Genomic DNA, 21,558 nt, shown 5'->3' with positions numbered 1-21,558 from the left:
GCTTTGTCCACCTTCAGTTTTTCAAGTTGTTCATAGCGACAAACACACAGAGGGGGAATGCTGGATGGAAAGGGAATGGGATGGGGATCCAGAAGGGCACTACTGATCACAGGTGTACAAAGAGACAAGAATATAGAAGGTAGAGGCTGGACAGGGTCCAATCCTTTTTAATATCTTCATACGAGATCTGCCTCAGGGACTTCAGGGTAAAATTGCATTATTTCCCGATGATGCTAAATTATGCAACATAGTGGGCGGAGGTACCGTGCCCGGCACTATGACATAGGACATACTTTCACTGGAGCACTGGTCTACTATTTGGCAGCTGAATTTTAATGCCAAGAAGTTTAAAGTTATGCACCTTGGTAGCAGAAACCCATACAGAACCTACACTCTGAATGGTGAGACCTTAACTAGAACTGTTGCAGAACGGGACCTGGGAGTAATCATTAGTAAAGATATGTAGACAGCCAATCAAGTGGAGAAAGCCTCATCCAAGGCTAGACAAATGCTGGGTTGCATCTGGAGAAGTTTTGTCAGCTGAAAGCCCAAAATGGTAATGCCGCTATACAGGTCCATGGTGAGACCACATCTAGAATACTGTGTACAATTTTGGAGGCCACATTATCAGAAGGATGTGCTGAGAATAGAATCAGATCAACGGTTGGCCACCAAGATGGTCTCAGGACTCAAGGATATCCCATATGACGAACGTCTAGGTAAGTTGCAGCTTTACTCTCTCGAGGAACAGAGAGACGGGCGACATGATAGAGATGTTCAAATACGTTACTGGTGGAAGAAGACATCTTTTTCCAAGCAGGACCTACGGCGACAAGAGGGCATCCGCTAAAAATCATGGGCGGGAGATTTCATGGTGACACTAGGAAGTACTTCTTCACCGAAAGGGTGGTTGACCGTTGGAATGATCTTCCACTTCAGGTAGTTGAGACCAATAACGTGACTGACTTTAAGAACAAATGGGATCAACATGTGGGTTCACTTCAAAGAAGAACTTAGGGGGGAGGGTTATTTGAGAGGGAAGACTTGTTGGGCCAAAGGCCCTTTTTCTGCCATCAGATACAGATGCAGAAAGAAGATAGAAGGTAGGCATGGAGAGGATATGTCAAATGCACAGAACACCAAGAAAAACTAAAGAGACACTGCGACCAAAGCAAATGGAAAAATAAAATACTCTTGACATCAAAAGGTAGAAAAAAGTATTTATTCTGAATTTATTAATTTTAAAAATTTCTATTCCGCCTATCAACTAGGCGGATTACAAACAGACATACATAAAATGAACATACCAAAAATACAGAATTCAACATATAAGAAAATCTTAAAATGATATATCAAAGCTTTGTTTTAAATTGGTCTTTGTGATCGATCTACCAACATCTCCTTACTTATAGAAGGCTTTTACAAATAGGTGAGTTTTCAATAGTTTTTTAAATGATCCAAAATCAGAATATAATCTTAATGATCCATTCATTGCGTTCCATAATCTTTGTTTCAGAGTAGAAACCTTGACGCAATTTCATTGTTCTGTTTTCTCATTAGGTGTTGTATTAGAGTTGTAGGACCTGGTGTAATATTTATAGTGCATTTTTTCACACAAGGTTGTTACTTAAGTCCTGGGAATTAAGTGCTATTCTATGGTAGGGTTCCAACTAAAGAGCTGCACAGGAATGGGGCTGTTGGGAATCTCACCCAGACTCGTAGGGATCCCAAGGGGATGGAAGAAGTTCCGCCAGGGCTCCCACAGGAGCCTGCCTACCTGCCTGTCTCCGCCTCCTGAGCTCTCCCTCTGCAGCCTTCAACAAGTTGCCAGCAGTGGTTCCTCCTATACGCTGCTAGTGGCTGACCCGGAAGACTTCCCTCCAACACACATCTCCTCTGTCTTTGCCAGTTCTCCCCTACAGCTAGGGATGCAATTCATTATTTAGGTTGGGGATCATTTACTTACTAAAAGTTGTCCCACAGGGTAGCTTGTAACAGTAGACTAACAGATGCAGCAGCCTCTTAAAACCACTCAACCATCAGCAGAGTCTGCTTATCCAGAGCAATCATTTCCCTGATGCACCATGTCATCACCTCTTATGCTACCTGCTGCTTGTCCCCTGGAGACTTGGTTTGATTCACATCAGAGCTATGCAGCTATTCACATTTCACTTCACTGGGGGAGAAGCTCCACCTGGAAACAGATTTTTTTCTGCTGCTATTGCCATTTTTAGATCGTTTCCTAAGCTTAGGATTTGCACCCTCTCAAACTGAGCTAGAAAGGTTGCTTCTACATACTGTATACGGCTACATGCCATTGTTTGAAAGATGGCCTATGACCTTCCCACAGTGTTCCTATCCTGCACACCACTTTAAAATGCCTCCACACATCTGAAGTTTTATTAGAATTCCTCTTTATTTCCTTGGGATAGACTTTTACTCCTGCTGCTGGACCCGAGACCGAGAACAGTGAAGAGGATGAAAGCTAGAGGCATCTCTTCCAGTCTTGGCCCTAGAACTGCCACTATCACTTCCTATCTCCTCGTCAGTTAGAATATCAAGAGATCTTCCAACCATTACATTTTCAATATCTGATTATTCTGATACAGCATCTGATGAATCCTTTGGGTAGAATTTGTATCTGCCAATACTGCTGTCTATTCTGCTCAGTAGAGAATAGTATGCCTGGCGCTCTGCTCTACTCTGTTGGCAATACCTGCTATTTGTCTCCTGTCCCCTCACACCATCTACCTTCCACCTCTGTAGAGAGTGGACCAACACCTGCCTTTTCGTGGTACAATGGAAGCTGCCGTTTCTGCTACTCTCCTCAAAGAAATCTCTTTAACTTGGATAGTGGACAACACAGGGGATAAGGCCCTTATATAGCAGACTGATCCTCTAGCAGTAGTACTGCCAAGACTGCCGCTAGGGGCTGTGGCTATCATTTTGAAATCGTAGCCAGCAAGGGAAAGGGTGACAGGGAACCACTGTTGCCTCAAACCCACTAGACATCAGTGAACCCTTAAGGAAGGCCCAGGGGAGGGGATCTGCTAAGGCCTCTTTTAAAGTTATATCCCGGAAGCACCAAGCCATGGATTTGCCATGCAATACTCCCGAGATAGAACATTTTCCTGGCAACATTTCTCCCCAACATGGCTTGTGGTGATCACCACAAGCCACGTAATTCAATTTACTTAACAAAGGGCTGTTTTGCATGAATTTGCATCTCATTACTTCAAAACGAACCGTAGCTCACATTTACATGCATCATGGTTATAACATATTAGTGCCTGAAACACATGCGTAGTGGCAAATAATGAACAGTAGGTCCTTAGTGCACCTTAACTTATCCCTTGTCAGTGTTTCACAAAACATGCATTCACAACTTTTTTCAAATGAAAATCAAAAAAATAGAAAGAAATCCTCAAGTCTCCATCCAAAATCCTACATTTTAGTTTATTTGCTTTATAGTCCAGTTTAGAACCACTTTTCCTATAGTACATAATATGCTAGGATAGCAAAGCTTTTAGGAAAGCATTTTTTTTTTTTTTTTTAAGTACACTGTTTGTTAAATACAAGGAAGTAGAAATCCATAACTAGCACTGTAGATTTGCAGATCCTGTATGAAATAAGATCAGTAAATGAAAAGCATAGGACTGAACATGAAAATATAAACTTTTTTTTTAAACAATAAAGTCCTACCGGAAATCCAGTTCTCGCAAAAACGGAAAGAATACAGCATCCAGATATACAGAAAGAAGGTTCTGAAAATCCTTTGAATTTTGGGTTGAAAATGGGTAAACTGTATAGTCTTCAGCTGCAATTAAATAAAGTTTTTAAAAGAATTTGCATTTCTAGAAAAATTTACTTGGACCATAAAGTATCTAAATTTCACTGTATCATAAGAATCTGTTGCTTGGAGAAGAATGTCATTCATGGTAGTCCTCCTAAGGAAGCTAACAGGCCTCAAATCTCTCCAATTCCTCTGTTGGGACAAAGATTCAGTTCAACAGAAAGATACTAGAACTGTCAAACTTCTTGCATCACTCTTAAAGAGAAAAAAATTCTGGAAATTTACATGAAAAGCATCCTAAAAGTCATTATGAAATGAGATGTACCGTATATACTTGAATATAAACCGATATTTTGGGGCCCCAAAAATGGGGTCCTGGTTTATATTAAAGACAGTGCTGACCTGCCCCCCTCTCAAACCTGTTGCAGGCCTCTGCTGGGCCTCCATGAGACCTGGTTGGTCAGGACAGGAAGGATCCTTTCTGTCTCCTTTTCCGACAAACTCTAAAAACTTTTACCTCCCTTTCCATCCCAGTGTACCTTTAAAATCCCTGGTGATCCAATGGTGGGTCGGGACGGCAGGGATCCCTCCTGCCTCCTGTCCCAGCTAATTCTAAGAATTTGTACCTCCCTCCTGCCTCCCCCACATATCTTTAGAGAGAACTTGTGGCAGCCAATCAGCTAGCGGCTCTGCACAAACAGGAGCAAAGAAAGGTTGCTTCTGCCGCGGTTCACCGCTGGACCACCAGGGATTCTAAAGGTAAATGGGGGAGGCGGAAGGGAGGTAAAAATTCTTATAATCGGCTGGGATAGGAGGTGGGAGGGATCCCTGCTGTCCCAGCCCAGCGCTGGACCATCAGGACTTACAACAGTACAGAACCTAGCAGGGAGTGAGGGGGGCTGGATGCAGAGCCTGGCAAAGCAGAAAGGGAGGGGTAACAGGGTGCAGAGCTTGACAGGGAGGGAGTGGGGAACATGGTGCAGAGCCTGATAAGGCAGGGCAAGGCAAGGCACTGCACTTGAATATTAACTACCCAGTTAATATTTGAGTCAACTTTTTTTAGGGGGAATAAAAGTTTACCTTGATTTAAATTCGAGTATATATGGTATACAGGGAGCTATCAAACAGTAATTTTTTTTGTAAGAATGATGCTTTTGGTTCAGACAAGGGCTTCAAAGGATTCTAGAATACAATAAAATAAAATACTAAGACAAACATCAAAATCATTAAAAAAACCAAATCTCAGAAATAAAAAAAGAATTCATTTCAGCAGCCATTAATCATATGGAACTACCATTTTGCAACACTTATGTATAGCAAATAAACCTCTTTTTTAACTTCTTGCTAGATGTCTACCTGCTTTGATCAGAATATACGGCTCTGCTAATTTATAAATCGGGGGTATTCTGAGTAATTTTGAAATGCAGAATTTGCACTGAATTAGACTGTCTTGTTGTTTTTAAGCCCAATATTGATTCAATTCATAATATAAAGTAGAATCTTTGAATCTTGTTCTTTAGGGGGCAAAAATGACTTGCACTGCTTTAAATCCATGTATCATCAGATCACAATGCCCATTATCCCATACTTACCTGTGAATGCATTCATAAAAGTGGCAAGCGATCTATTCTTCATTTTAAAGAAAGGATCCCGACATGGGTACTTCTCAGAGCCAGTAAGTACCGTGTGTTCAAGTATGTGCGGTACACCTGTGTTGTCCATTGGTGTTGTCCGAAACTGTACACTGAAGAAAGTGTGATGTATTAATAGTTAAATAAAAACAGGGTTTGACACCAATAAAATAGAAGATTAGGTTTTGATCTCATTAATCTTCTGTTATAAGACATAGAATTCTCTACTTAGCCAAAGTCTTAGAACCAAAAGCTCTTAATGTCCTAATTCACTCTGATAATTTCTAAGCTAGATTACTGTAATACATTATACCAAGGTATAACACAGAAAGAAACACAAAGACTACAAATTATACAAAACACAGCAATAAAAATTATTACTAACTCTAAAAAATATGATCACATCACTCCTCTTTTGCAAGAAGCACACTGGCTACCTATTTCACATAGAATAACATAAAATCGCATTGTTAACATTCAAAATTCAGAAAACTAATACTCCAATATTCTTATATCGATATTTAATACCTTATTCCCCAGTTAGATCTCTTAGATCAACAGATCAGTATTTGTTGACCATTCCATCACTGAAAGTAATTGGCACCAGAAGAACCACAACCTTTTCTATCTTGGGACCCCAGCTTTGGAACAAACTTCCAATGCGCGCTGAAACCTCCTTAGAAAAACTTAAAAGCAATCTAAAAAGCTATCTTTATAAAGATGCTTATGAATCTTAGATCAGACAATCCTTTTGACTCTCCTATTTACTTTTAGATTAGGTCTTACCTAAACAATTACTCTTAGACTAAGTCTTCATAAAAAAATTTTTTTCTTTTCTCTTTAATACCTCTCCTAAAGTTGTTCTTCCCTAACTGTTATTTTATTTTTAATTGTTTATTTTAAATCAAATGTAATTTAACCTTTCATTCCTTACATATCTTTAATGTAACTATGGATAAAACTGTATGTTTATGGTTTTAAACTGTTTTATTTGTCCCCCCAAATTATTATTGTTATACTTGATATTACGTTTAAATCAAAATCTCAATAAACTTGAAACTTGAAACGTGAAATTTGTTTTGAAATTTGCAGAAGGGTGTCAGTTAAATCTTCCAACTCCTCTTCTTCAGCATTGGAGAAAAGCTCCCATTTCAGTTAGTACCAAAGCAGTCAAACTTCACTGAAGCAGAAGAAAGGAGAAGGAGGGGCATGGGGAACTTCCCCGGCGACAAACCATATTCTGTAACTTATGACAAAAGAACAATGATTAACTATAATTATCAACAATTAACAACAAATTAAGCAAATGAGTAGCTAGGAACCAAACTGCTAAATGCAACTAGGAGGACCCATAGGTGCCCTCATGCTCCTATAGTTTTGTCTCTGCTTAAAGACAGGAGAAGTAGCAACATCCGAGGCAGAAATCAGGTGAATCAAAAGTCTGCACAGGGTGGGCTATAAAGAATCCTATGTCTTATAACAGAAAGAAGATTAACAAAGTAAGAACCTAATCCTCCATACTGTTCAAAGATATAGGATTCTATACTGACATACCAAGCAGTGGCAGATGTCTAGGGAGTGATAGATGAACGTGCCCGCAGTACAGAGGACCCAGAAGTAGCATCCTTTCAAGCTGCCACATCCACTCTGTAGAACCTCGTAAAGGTATAGTGAGTAGACGAGGTAGCTGCTCTACAGATTTCATCAGGATAAACAGCCCGGGACGCCACCCAGGAAGCAGCCACGCCTCTAGTAGAATGAGCTGTGATGTAGATAGGATGCTGTTTTCCACAGGCAATGAAGAGAGAAGAAACTGCCATACAAATCCATCTCATAAGAAAACCCCCCACAAAATAGATATATGCACAGCAAGTCAAAATTCAAGAAAACTACAGAATGGCCTGGCACTGTGAACACCATAAACACCTTCAAATAATACTGAATTTAAAATTTTATGTGAACCCTCAGTGTGAGGTCTTGAGCCCTGAAGAACAGGAATCCCCCCAGAGAAGCATTCTATTGCTCAATGAACCTGGAAAATACCTCTTAATAAACTTTACATAAGGTATTAACCACACACCATCATAGGGTTCACACATGTGTATTAGTGACTAACAGTGAAGTGAATCAAAATATATAATTAAATCTTGAAGTTCATAGTGACAACCCTCTCCCCCCACTCCCCACCCCACCCCAACCCCGCATAACCAACCAGTACAAAACAATAGCAGCGGCTAATGCACTTAAACCTCTAAGCACACTTTCAGGATTTCCCCAATGAATATGCATTGAAAGCAGTGCATGCACATAGATCTCATGCATATTCATTGGGGGAAATCCTGAAAACCCGACTGGATTGCGGCCCTCAAGGAGGGACTTTGAGACCCCTGATTTAACTCTATTAGGAGTCAGAGTTGGAATCTGCACATTTTCACTGACTCCAAACTTCGGTAACCCAAAAATTGCTTCCAACTCTGACTCTATAGCCCAGCTTTCACTGTTCCAATTTGCAGTAGATTAGGAAAGGATACCATTTTCCACCAAGAATTTAAGGGAAGGCCAAAAAAGATTATGAATTACAAAAATGCATTCTTTCCATACACAAACATTTTAGCTTATGAGCACTGAAATGCATTTAAGAAACCCAGTAATTGCTATCTGTACTATTATAGTGAAAGAGTATTTAACCAGCAAATCTGTTTGCAAAAAAAGGACAACAGGTTTAGCAATTTGAGAGCAAAACTACACTGCAGAAACCCTCTGCGTGGGCCCGTTGAACACATTGTGCCGCTTTGAAGAGATACAACCTCCCCATCCCTGAAGCAGCCAAGTGGCGAAACGCTCTAGCCTTTGTTGGTTGGGGGCGGGTATTCAGAAGCCCATAAAGACGCAAAGATAAGTGTTTTTTGAACAGCTTTTCAATTACCTAAGATTAACTGCTCTGTGCATTGTCCATTGCCTTGCTAACTATTTGCAGTGTCAATAACCCCAATGTGAATGGTACTAACAGTAGTAATATACAGAAGAATTGGACTGGGTTTTGCATTAACTCTAAGAGTTAATATTAGCTATGACAAGTGTTCTGGAGGTTTTTGTGCTGATTATTTAATTTACACTCTCTTGTTACACATCTCCCACTCAGGAAAACTTGGGACCTCCCTCCTCTTCAGATTCATCGAGCTCTGGAACAGCCTTGCCTCCCCTCTTAGGAACCTGAGTGCCCTCGAACCCTTCCGTAAACATCTGAAAACCTGGCTTTTCTCAAAAACCTAACACTCCCTCCTCTTCTGACATCCCAGCCCGCTAACATTCTCCCCTCTCTGACCTTCACCCATCCCTCCCTTGGAGTTCCTTTCTCATTACAATTCTTGTAAACCGTGCCGAGCTCCACAAATGTGGAGATGGCGCGGTATATAAACCCAAGATTTTAGTTTAGTTTAGAAGGGTTCTTCCCTAACATGGTTTTCCTCCTCTGCAGTATGTCACATGCTAAATATTTAAGTGAATGAAATTTCAGCAACTCATATTTTTGTCAGATTAAGATTTTTAGCTGCTTTTATCCTTCTCCTGTTGCATTTTAGAATATGGACATTCCTATGCTTCTATACTGGATATCCATGTCTTTTGATTTTCCCTGTTCATAATTTTAATGTTTCAGTTTATAAAATGGATATTCATTTTAGACGTTTTCAGCACATGGACATTAAAAATACTGCACTTATGTCCTGACATCCATTCCCATTTCCGTCCCATAACCAGCACCCCCTGCTGGCCACGAGCCACTACTCCTCAAACCATACCAGGATACAACCTGATTAGATAAGATAGAGAGGGTAAGTTAGGTGGTGGGGTAGCACTTTATATCAAAGAGAACATTAAGACAACCAGGATCACAGATGTCAAGTATACTGGGGAATCCATCTAGGTAAACTTGGCCAGAGGTGGAGAAAAATGCCTGTACCTTGGTGTGGTATACAGACCTCCGAGACAATCGGAGGAAAAGGACGCAGAATTAATTGAAGACATTGAGAATATCACCTTACGGGGGGAGGCTGTTCTATTAGGAGACTTCAACATGCCTGATGTAAACTGGAACACACTATCAGCGACAACTTGTGATAGCAGGAGGATATTAACGTCCATCAAGGGAGTACGGCTCAAACAAATGGTACTAGAGCCCACTAGGGCCCAGGCCATCCTAGACCTGGTACTTACGAATGGGGAAAGCGTCTCGGACGTCTCGGTGGGAGAGACGCTAGCCACCAGTGACCATAACATGGTATGGTTTAACCTTAAGAAAGGCTTCCCTAGATCACAAACAAAAACAAGGGTACTTAATTTCAGGGGCACTGACTTCGCACGCATGGGAGATTTCGTCTACCAGACGCTGCAGGTTCAAGAAGTAACTGATAATGTGGAAGCTATGTGGACGACCTTGAAATCGATCCTTCATGAGGCAAGTATCCGCTACATAAAATCGGTAACCAAACAACAAAGAAAAAGGAAACCCCAATGGTTCACAGATGAGGTATCATACCTCGTCAAGGAGAAGAAAAGAGCATTTCTATCATACAAACGCATGGGGGAAAAAGAAGCAAACATTGAATACAGGACAAAGTCTGCAGCGGTCAAAACAGCGGTCAGGGAGGCCAAACTTCGTATGGAAGAAACTCTAGCAAAGAACATCAAGAAAGGGGACAAATCCTTCTTCAGATACATTAGCGACAGGAAAAAGAACATGGGATAGTACGCCTTGGAACGCCAGACGGGAATTATGTGGAAACTGACTCCGATAAAGCCAAACTACTGAATGATTACTTCTGTTCAGTCTTTACCTGCGAGGCACCAGGGCACGGGCCTCGGCTGGATGCAAAGCAAAGCATGGATGACCCATTTCAGAAGTTTGAGTTCACACCAGCTGATGTTTACAAAGAACTGTCAAGACTCAAGGTGAACAAAGCCATGGGACCAGACAATCTGCACCCAAGAGTGCTATGCGATGTTTTGGCGGCACCGTTAGCCATGCTCTTCAATCTCTCCCTAAGTACGGGGAGAGTCCCCCTGGACTGGAAAACTGCCAATGTTGTTCCTCTGCACAAAAAGGGTTGCAGAGCGGAGGCTGCGAATTACAGACCAGTAAGTCTCACATGGATAGTGTGTAAACTCATGGAAACTCTACTTAAAGGGAAATTGGACACAATATTGGATGAAGGGAATCTGAGGGATCCCTGTCAACATGGATTCACTAGGGGCAGGTCATGCCAATCCAATCTTATCAGCTTCTTTGACTGGGTGACAGGAAAGCTAGACTCGGGAGAGTCTCTGGACATTGTTTACTTGGATTTCAGTAAAGCGTTTGACAGTGTCCCACACCGTAGACTATTAAACAAGATGAAATCGATGGGGTTAGGTGAGAAACTAACGGCATGGGTCAATGATTGGCTGAGTGGAAGACTTCAGAGGGTGGTGGTCAATGGCACCCTCTCTAAGACATCGGAGGTGACTAGCGGAGTGCCGCAGGGCTCAGTCCTGGGACCATCCCTTTTTAACATATTCATAAGGGACTTGACCCGAGGGCTTCAGGGAAAAGTAGCGCTGTTTGCCGACGACGCCAAACTGTGTAATATAGTAGGTGAAAGCGATCTCACGGATGGTATGGCGCAGGATCTGATCAAGTTGGAAAACTGGTCCTCAACATGGCAGCTGGGCTTCAACGCAAAGAAGTGTAAGGTAATGCATCTCGGCAGCAGAAATCCATGCAGAACATACACTTTGAATGGAGAAACACTAGCTACGACCTCAGAAGAACGGGACTTGGGAGTAATCATCAGTGCAGACATGAAGGCTGCCAAACAAGTAGAGAAGGCCTCATCCAGGGCAAGGCGGATGATGGGATGTATCAATAGAAGCTTCGTCAGCCGTAAACCTGAAGTCATAATGCCACTGTACAGAACCATGGTGAGACCTCATCTGGAGTACTGTGTGCAATTCTGGAGGCCACATTACCGTAAAGATGTACTTCGAGCTGAGTCGGTCCAGCGAATGGCCACTAGGATGGTCTCCGGACTCAAGGGTCTCTCATACGAGGAAAGACTGGGCAAGTTGCAGCTCTACTCTCTAGAGGAGCGCAGGGAGAGGGGTGACATGATTGAGACATTTAAGTACGTCACAGGTCGTGTCGAGGTGGAAAACGACATATTCTTTCCTAAGGGACCTTCAGTCACAAGGGGGCACCCGCTCAAACTCAGAGGAGGGAGATTTGGTGGTGACACCAGGAAGTATTTCTTTACAGAAAGGGTGGTGGATCACTGGAACAAACTACTGGTGCAGGTGATCAAGGCCACTAGCGTGCTCGACTTTAAGAATAAATGGGACATCCACGTGGGATCTCTATGTGGGTCGAGCAGCACTCTGACTTAATGGGGTGGGACAGTGGAGTGGGACAGTGGAGGTGGGATAGTGGAGTGGGACAGTGGAGTGGGCAGACTTAATGGGGTGGGACAGTGGAGTGGGCAGACTTGATGGGCTATAGCCCTTTTCTGCCGTCATCTTTCTATGTTTCTATGCCCCGCAGAGGAACAGGAAGATCCAGACTGTGCCTCTGGATGACCACCTCCGAAGCAGTGCATACTGAAGAGGATACATGTGGGCGCGCGCCCACCTCACCACATCTAGGGAAGCCCCATTGACCCCAAGACTTGTAAGAAATCCTGCACCTGAGGACACCAGGACGCTATAAGCAGGTGAATCTGAGACTGCAATTTTCTTATCCGGGACCTTTGGGAGGAAGACCCTTCCCAAGGAGGTGTCGAATAGAACCCCAAGGTACTCCAGACGCTGAGATGGGGCCAACCAAGTTTTGGCTGCAGGACTGCAGGAACTCTGTCAACTGAGACATGACCCAGGTACTCTCCTGCAACGACTTTGTACGAATCAACCAGTTGTCCAGGTAGGGGTGCACCAGAATGCCCTCTGTCCGAAAGGCTGCCGCGAATGTCTGGGGTGCCGTGGCCAGACCAAAAGGAAGTGCACAGAACTGATAGTGCTGACCCAAGATCGCAAAGCGAAGGAAGCACCGATGGGAGGCCCGATGCAGTAAAGTAAAATATGCAATTCTACCGAACGCTCGAGAGACGCTTTCCAACGTTCAGCCACTCGCAGCCATCTTGGATCTCCACTTCGCTGGTTTTTCTATTTAGCATTAACTTTTAGAGTTTTATATTAACAGTTTGTTATTGCAAATTAGAATTACTGTTTTTCTAACATCTAGGTACTGCTGGAATTCTATCCTCTGACGAAGCCTACTGGGGTGAAACGAAGGCCCCGTCGGGTTTCACCAAGCAGTACCTTACACTTTCAGCCACGTTTAAAAAGACAAGTGCTTTTTTTGAAATTATAGGCACTATCTTGGATTGATAAAATTTAGAAAACATCTAAAATTAAGTTTAAATATTAAAAAAAACATATCAAAAAAATATTAAAATGATTTATAACTTATATAAAAAAAATTATCGACTTGGGTCTGGGCCGATGATTGAGATATTGACCTACAATAACTACTAGCAGTCAACTGCCTGATTCCCAGGTCTCTGAGGCCCACTCCCACTGTTAAAGTTGATATTTTTTTTGCAAAAAGTTTGCAGGGTGTATTTTGGTTTTGATGATCCTGGAATACTCCCCAAAGGGTCCAGCTCATCATCAATAACATCGTGCTCCTCTAGGTAAAAATCCTTATCCAAAGAGACCCTAGGGTGTTTGGATGAGAGAGGAATAGAGGGGGCAAAACCGATGCTGTGTGGGGCCGCGCCAGGGAAGACGTCAAGGGTAAAAATCCCCTCCCGTGAGACCCATGGAGTGGACACAGAACCTCCTGCTGCCAGCACATAAGATTTTCAAAGTGCTAACAAAAATTCAGGGGAAAAAGACCCCCGGCGGCCCCAAGGGACTCCCTGCCCCAGCAGGGAACCCTGCAATACCTTGCCCCTGTATTCCAAAACATGGGGGTCACCTGAGGTAACTTGAGAGGAAGGAGGAGGTTCCCGCCGAAAACGGACTGAAATTGCCAAAATTGGAGTTCCTGCGGCCTACCGCATCTGAAAAGCCTGGGACTTTCCTGACGCTGAGGCTAAGGAACCGACCGACGCGAAAAGGGAATCCCCATCTGGACCGGCGGTTAGGGAATCCTTTCTCCCTGACCTTCGGCGGTTGGGGAACCCTCCGCGTGGGCATTGGGGGAAGCCCGAGCTTCCCCACGATCCGAAGCAGACTCACGAGGCACCATCGGCGGGGCGCCCTGGCTGCCGGCAAGGCTGCCCCACTGCTCCAGCCTGCACAGGCTGGTCCCAAGTACCTCGCGTATGGATCACAATGAGTCCTTTAAAAGTGTTCATTTTGCCGGAAAACGACCTAGCTGAAAGGAAAAGTGCCGGTTAGATGAGAAAAACAAAATAAACAGGCAGTTTTACAGGGAAATGAGCCCTGTAGACCGACACACCTCAGGATTTTTTTTTTTTTTTTAAATCAGAACAGACTTCACAGCTCTCAAGCTGGAGGGCTGACTACCCAGGGGACAAGGCCGCCTGCTGAGGCCCCTAGAAAAATATGGGGAGGTGGAGGAAGGTAGGGGGAGGGACCCAGCACGAGACCCGCCAGGTTTAACACCCCCGAGATCGGACGGATCCCCAAACAGGATCCATCTTAGCTCTATCCGGCACAAAAAGGGGAACCAGGAGTCCAAACACAAAAATCCAACAGTGCTAAGAGGGGAGCTGAAATTAGCCTATCACTCTGCTACCGGAGACTGAGGAAGACTGAGTTGCTAGGCAGATTCTAGCCTGATAAACAAGTTTATGCTCAGTCTCCACCTGCTGGTAGCAGTGAGGCATATAACCCATTCGTAAGGACTATACCAGTCTACCCAAGCAATACAGAATCCGTGGTTTCATGCTATTAGATTACATCCAAGAGATACCATTTATTTTTAGTTTATATTTGAGATTCCCACTAGAACAGGGGTAGGGAACTCCGGTCCTCGAGAGCCGTATTTCAGTCAGGTTTTCAGGATTTCCCCAATGAATATGCATTGAAAGCAGTGCATGCAAATAGATCTCATGCATATTCATTGGGGAAATCCTGAAAACCCGACTGGAATGCGGCTCTCGAGGACTGGAGTTCTCTACCCCTGCACTAGAAGTTCAAAATCTGTGACAAAAGGTAGATGTTTCTGTAGCCTAACCCATACTCACTTGTTTGCCACATCAGTAATGTGTTTGTGGTTGACCTCAAAGAGCTGCTCCCTTTGCTTCTGTTTCATCTCATCAGAGATACCATACAAGAACTGCCTCGTGCCTAAAAAGGAAAATAGATGCTTCATATAAACTATTTATGTACAGCATCTTTGGGTGAATTTCTTCAGAAAGGAAGGAAAAAGTCCTAATAAATCTGACACTATAAAATAGGAATTTTCTCTTTGATATAGTCATACATTTAATGTATTTTTGTTGTCTTAGGCTTTCGCAGCTGGCATCATGCATGATGCAGTTTTCTGGGTCTTGACGAACAACTGATTTTCCCGCCAAAATTCAAATTGGTGACTAACAGACATTTCCTGCCTCATCTACCTCAAGCCCCAACCAATCAGGTTTGAGAACTCACAACATATAAAAGACAAACTGAAGTCCTCACAGAATACCCGGAAGAAAGCCACAGACGATGGCTGAAACATCGGTTCTACCTGACCAGACACAGTAAGACCTAGAAAACTACAATAAATATGATGCCCAGCTACAGAAGCCTAAGAACAAATAACCCAGCTTCACGGGAAGAATATCATTAAACTAAAATAATTTTCTATTCTATGGGAAAACAGACCAACTAATTTTCCTGCCAAAATTCAAATTTGTGACCAATGGACTTTCCTGCCTCATCCACCTCAAGCCCCAATCAATCAGGTTTGAGGAACTACTATATATGACAAACTGAGGTCCTCACAGCATACCCTGAAGAAAGCCACAGCACGATGAAACGTCAGTTCTACCTGACCAGACACAGTGAAACCTGGAAAACTGCAACAACCTTAATACATTTTTTATTTATTTAAAAATTATTTCTATTTGTTGTTAGGTGATCTACTGTAAGTGGTCATATGGTACTGAAGTATATGATTAGATAAGCATACAGAGCTCTGTATAAAAACTTCTTCACATTGTTATGATCATAGCCATAACCAGCAACCCTCAGTTTTCTACTCATTTGAGTGTTTATCCCCTTTTTCCAGGTTTTCTTCCTTTACTTTCTTTGGTTTGTAGAAACAAAGTAGGAGAGGAGAACAGCCTATGTCTATTCATCCTAGATGGGCCTTTTCTCTTGCTTTTCTCTGCCCTCTAATATTTTCTGTCTTTCCTAGACTTTCTACCACCCTCTCTATCCTATTTGAACCCTCCTGAAGTTTTTTCTCTCTCTCACCTTTCCTCTCAGGCAATCTATCCATTCAACCCTTTATTCTTCTGTACAACTTTGAAGCCTTCTCCTTGCTCCATCCCATCCTTTCCTCTATCCTTAACTCCTTTCCCTATCTTTTTTCCTCACATTCTCTCTATCCTTTCTTCCCTCATGCTCTCCATGAATAGTGATAGCTGGGTTTTCAGTTAGTTCATGCCTTTTCAGTAATAGCTCAAGGCAAGTTATCAGGCATCAACTTTTCCTTTTCTTCTCCATGCTTCAACAACCCCCCCTCCCCAGTCGAGCCTCTTCCTTCACTTACTGAAGGAGAAAGACAGCACTTCTTGACACTTCTGCTATTCACAGTTGGACTGCACTGAACAGTACTGTGCTGTAGACCTGGGCATCAGGAGCCGGATGATACATCAGGAAGCACCATTACTCTTCTCCTACGGCTACTATATTATTATATGACTGAGACTAGCAAGCTGCTTAAAAGTAGGAACATTTGTAGGATTCCTGCACTATAGCATTTCACTATCCTAATAAGTTTTTGACTAGCTGTACTAAGACAAATAAGGCACCTGAAGTTCAATAAATGAACTGATATAAAAAGTTAGAATGGCTCCACTTAGGATGCCAATGGGACCAATTTTCCTTGGTTAAAGGAAGTATTTCATCCCTGGTGTAAAACTGATAATTCTCATAGGATACCATTCTATACTTTCTTTCATCGGTACATGGACTTAAGACACTGCTACGTAGGGTAACAATATTACTAGCTTATTAGTAATTGCCTACAAGTGCATTGATACACAGCTGAATAACTGGTAAAAAAAAATTATGACTGCAATAGAGAAATAAAGATGAAGATTTTGGCCTTAGGAGGGGTACAATAAGGACTAGAGTTCTCCAAGATGAGCAATAGGGTTAAAATTACATCTTGAGGAATGCATCAAAAACAGTATTCAACCCATCAGAGGAAGCTGTCTTGCTCTAGCTTACAGACTGTTAAGCACAATACAAAACTTGCAAACCCCAACTGTATGAGCAGAACAAGGAAAGACTGTTCTGTAGCTATCAAGAAACTGAGAAGGCTTACAAAATCCCTTTCTGGTGTGTAGAATATGAGATTGAGAAAATCAACCATCACTTTCTGCAAAAATATTGTGAGGTGAGAAATTCATCATCTATGTTTCTATAAGTGCACCAACCTTTATCTGAAGGTGCTACTGGAGCATCTACAGTTGAAAATACTGCAAGTTTTGCTTCATCAATATCTTCTTGTGTGAATTTACCAGCTTTTGCCCATTCTATTGCTTGTTCAAAAGATGACAATGTTGCTAATGAATTTGGATCCCTAGAAGAAAAATTGCTCAAGTAAATTATGATCTACAAGCTAAGACTTTTGCTACAGTCAATTTACCTTTTATTAACACACACAAACCAGGTCTTCTCTATGATAGAATAGATCAATGGAAGGAAATCTTGAGTCCATGCTCTTCTTCCAGCTTAATGGTAATCTTTCCTGCTCTTGAGTTCTTCAACTGTAAATCAGGTTTCATTGAAAGCACAACTTTATAGAACCCGGAAATGCTTTCTTCAAAGAAGATGAAATGTGTGGCAAGCAGAACCTCTTTCAACACTTGTCAGTAAGCTAACAAGAGTGGTATCTCAAAAAGCAAAGGATGGTCACAGAAAAATCTCCTCACTTTTAATGCAAACTTAAACATACTGCCAATTATATAAGTAAATAATTCAATATCAATGGATGTTTATCTTAATGTCCTGCTGAGTTCCGTTTACTCTCTTGTCAGCGCAGACTAGATGCATGCAATGGGATAACTCATTGCTGTAGCAGACGATGGGCAACATTTCACAATTTAAAAATAGTTTCTTCGGGGCTCTTTAAAACAGAGTAGTGCCGGCACAAAAGATAGCTCACTCACAAGCTATCTTTCGAACTGGCACCACTCTGTTTTCAAAAGCCCTGAAGAAGTGATCTTTAGATTGTGAAACGTTGGCCATCATCGGCTACAGCAGCGATTGAACCCGTTGCATGCACCTAGAGTGAACAGAACTCAGCAGGACATTGTTAAGAGAAGCATCCATTCATATTAATTTACTTATATAGCTGGTAGTATGTTCATTAAAAATGAGGAGGTTTCTTGTGACCAATGAAAGAAGGGTGTAGGGGAGCCAGTAAGTGAACACAGCTCTCTCCTTCACAGCTCCGGTGCAGCGTTGCTCTCCGGGGCTTCTGGAGGCCTTTTTCCCCCTTGTACAATAGTTATGTTGAGCTGGGGAACAATAAGTCATTATACTCAGCACAGGAATAACTGGAGTTTTACTTGTGTTGTGTAGATTTGTATTTATTCCAGCACAAAGCACTTTGTGGATTAGCAGCAGCAGAGGCCCGGGACTTTACGACAACTCCAGCAGAGATAAGTACCCCCCTTGTTTGATATTTATTTAGAGCTTTAGTCTTTTGAACTATAGCTGTTTAGTGGTAGGAAGGGAGGAGTGCTATGATTTATACAAGCCCAAACTGGCAGAGTCCCGTGCCCTTATGCTTTGGAGTTCGTATTGGCTATCACTGAGCACTATTTATTAATTTATTTATTTATAAAATATACTTTTTGAATAGAAGACTTTCTCTTTTTGAAGAATAAATTTTTTTTTATTTTTAGAGGATTCATAGTTATAAATTTAATACTCCAATTGTAATTAGTGTGTTTATTCCAGTTCCTCCTTTTGATTTTGAAATTTGTGATATTCTTTAGCCACTGAACAAATTGCCCGATTGAAGTGCTTCACTACTGAAATCAGGGAGGTTTTGTCCATGTTAAATTTTGCATTTGCTCTTCAGTGCAGGCAGAAGTGATTCACTTTCTAAGATTTGAAATCTGATCCCAAATATGCTGCATCTTCCATACTAATCTCATCCCAGTCTCTGAAGAGAGGAATTATAAGCATGCAAACTATTGAGAAAAGAAAGGTTGAGTCTACTTCAATCCAAGAAAACTGGAAAGAAAGGAAAGTTTGTCTAAATAGTCCCATCTTAAGAGAATGCTTCCCTGCAGAGAAGCATCATGTCACACTTAGCTTGGAAATTGTCTGGATGCAGATGGCAGTGGCCTATTTTGAAAGATTATGGTTCTCGAAACAATCAAACAGCACCTTCTGAAATTAGGGATTCTATTCTCCATTTACTGTTATGCTGTGAAAAAAATATTTTGGTTGAGGGCACTGTCAATGTGACTCCCAGGCAGGGCCAAATGTTCAAACTAGTTATTTATTTAGAGTATTTATATACTACTTATAGCCTAAGTGGTTTACATTCAGGTACTCGAGCATTTTTCCCCTATCTGTCCCGGTGGGCTCACACTCCATCTAATGTACCTGGGGAAATTGGGGGAGTAAGTGACTTATCCAGGGTCACAAGGAGCAGCGTGGGCTTGAACCCACAATCTCAGGGTGCTGAGGCTGTAACTGTAACCATTGCGCCACACACTACAAAACCAAATGGGTTCCACTCTCAACTTCTGGCAGAATTTTGAGGGGGGGGAAGTACCTTTGGTCCTTTCTTAGAGCCTTTCTTCTCTTTCCCTCCTCCCTTGGCCCCTGCTTAGGCCTTTTCTACCCAAGCCCCCAAACTTTCTCTGTCCGTACTGAAGTCTTGCTTCTAACCTCTTCTCATCCCCTCCTTGCCTCCTCCTGGTTCCTTTCCCTTCTAACTAGGCACCTTCTCTCATAGCTATCTCTCAAGTATTTACCTTCTAACCCCTCCCTTTGGCCTCTTCCCCAACATCGTCTTATAACTGCCATCCCTATGCAGGTCCTCATTCTTGCCTCATTTGGGGGCGAGATCCTCAAACAGCTTCTACAGCTCAGTACCGGTAGAAAAAGTAAAGGGAAGCTCTAGGATGGATTCAGATAGGATGCCAGAAGACCACCTCCTACTAGTTTGGAACTGCCTCCCGACCTGCTTATGCTAGACCACCTCCTATCTTCAATTTAGGAAGGTACTAAAAACGCATGTTTTCATTATAGTCTTGTTATGATTCATAATATCTATGTCGCTAACCTTATGTAAGCCACAATGATTCCCATTTGACATCTGCGGGGTATAAGAAACAATATGGTATGGTACTGAAATGGTATACTGAAATTTAGGGAGAAGATAGGCAGGGGAGAGAGGAGAGAGGGGGCTTAAGGGGGGGAGTAGACAGAGGGTGATCTTCAACTAAAGATCACCCTCTGTCTACTCCCCCCCTTAAGCCCCCCTCTCTCCTCTCTCCCCTGCCTATCTTCTCCCTAAATTTCAGTATAGTCCTCTCTTAGTCTTTACACTGACAAACTGTATCTAAACTCATAGAACTGTACTTAAACTAAACTACTTATATTTAAACTCTACTCTTAATCTGCTGTATTCTCCCTTTATTTAAATTACATCACATTCTTGTAAGTCCAAACATTTAAACCTGTTGTACTTCTTATATGTCTAATTACTCTCCATTGTGTATGTTCACTTGTAGACCGTTCTGAGCTACTGGGAGGATGGGATAAAAATCTAAATAAATAAATAAATAAATAAATGGTACTTCCTCACAGATAATTCCTTTATCTTTTGCTTCCACTACAGCTCAAAGAAGGGAAAAATCTATCCTTCTGGAGCTGTAGTTTATAGACTGGGAACTATAACCCAAGTGTCATTGTGAACTGTACTAGGGCAAAAGAAAAAGCTGCAGGAATGGTGTACAAGATGCCAAGTCTTTAATAAACAAACAAAAATAATCATAAACAATCAAAAACAGTTTGTATCCATAAAGGATGAAGAACCTGGACTCGACAAAGTCCGTGTTGCGAAGAAACACTCCTTCCTCAGGGGTCCAAAGTGTGTCATATACAGGGAAACCTTATGGACAACAACTGGAAAGAACAGTGTGATGAGCAGTTAAACAAATTGTTTGAGCTCCTACGTAGTGCAGGATCCAAAATGAACTGTACTAGGGCAACACCACTGTTTCTTTGTTCTGGTTATACTTTTAGCTTTGCAGCCAACTATTTTACTGGCTTTCAATGCCTTGTTATACTGTCTTGGTAACCTTGAAATTTCCCTGCATCTCTCATTCAACCCAGAAAGACATTCTGGATACTCACCTGTAGGAATAGAAATCAAATATGCCATTATGACCGAGATTAGCACCTCCAGCATATGCACCTCCTTTCTCTCTGATTTCCCTAAGCAGGAATTTGTCTGTCATCAGTTGTGCCAGGATCGTAAGTCTGATAATAGATGGGAAAGACACATAAAGAGATAGACATTGTAAGGCAACTTTTCAGAATCGGGTCTGGAATAAACATATTATAAAAATATTTATTCCTTCTGTTACCTATTGCACTCCTAGGGATTTACAATGCTACCATTCATATACAGAAGTGGTCTCAAACTCATGGCCCGGAGCCCACATGTGGCCTGCCAGGTACTATTTTGGGGCCCTCAGTATGTTTATCATAATCACAAAAGTAAAATAAAACAGTTTCTTGATCATATATCACTTTAGCTATTAAATTAGAATATTATTATTAAGACTTAGCCAAAAGGAAAGCTTTATAACAATAAAGTTTTTACCTCATGCAAAATTGTCATTTCTTTAATAATAATAATAACTTTATTTCTTCTATACCGCC

At 42.0% G+C, this 21,558-nt stretch overlaps 1 protein-coding gene across 1 annotated transcript in view; it reads right to left on the bottom strand.

The window, feature by feature from the left end:
* LOC117354932 (presequence protease, mitochondrial-like) overlaps nucleotides 1-21,558 on the bottom strand; it is a 155,094-nt gene that overhangs the window by 97,902 nt on the left and 35,634 nt on the right. Inside the window, exons 4-5 of the mRNA XM_033932894.1 lie at nucleotides 5,386-5,537; nucleotides 3,703-3,817 (exon numbers count right to left, since the gene is read on the bottom strand). Of these exons, the coding sequence (XP_033788785.1) occupies nucleotides 3,703-3,817; nucleotides 5,386-5,537 (267 nt within the window). The remainder of the gene's footprint in view (nucleotides 1-3,702; nucleotides 3,818-5,385; nucleotides 5,538-21,558) is intronic.

The sequence above is a fragment of the Geotrypetes seraphini genome, chromosome 2 (genome assembly GCF_902459505.1).
Source record: "Geotrypetes seraphini chromosome 2, aGeoSer1.1, whole genome shotgun sequence".
Lineage (NCBI taxonomy): Eukaryota > Metazoa > Chordata > Amphibia > Gymnophiona > Dermophiidae > Geotrypetes > Geotrypetes seraphini.
This window is presented reverse-complemented; position numbering and strand designations above follow the sequence as displayed.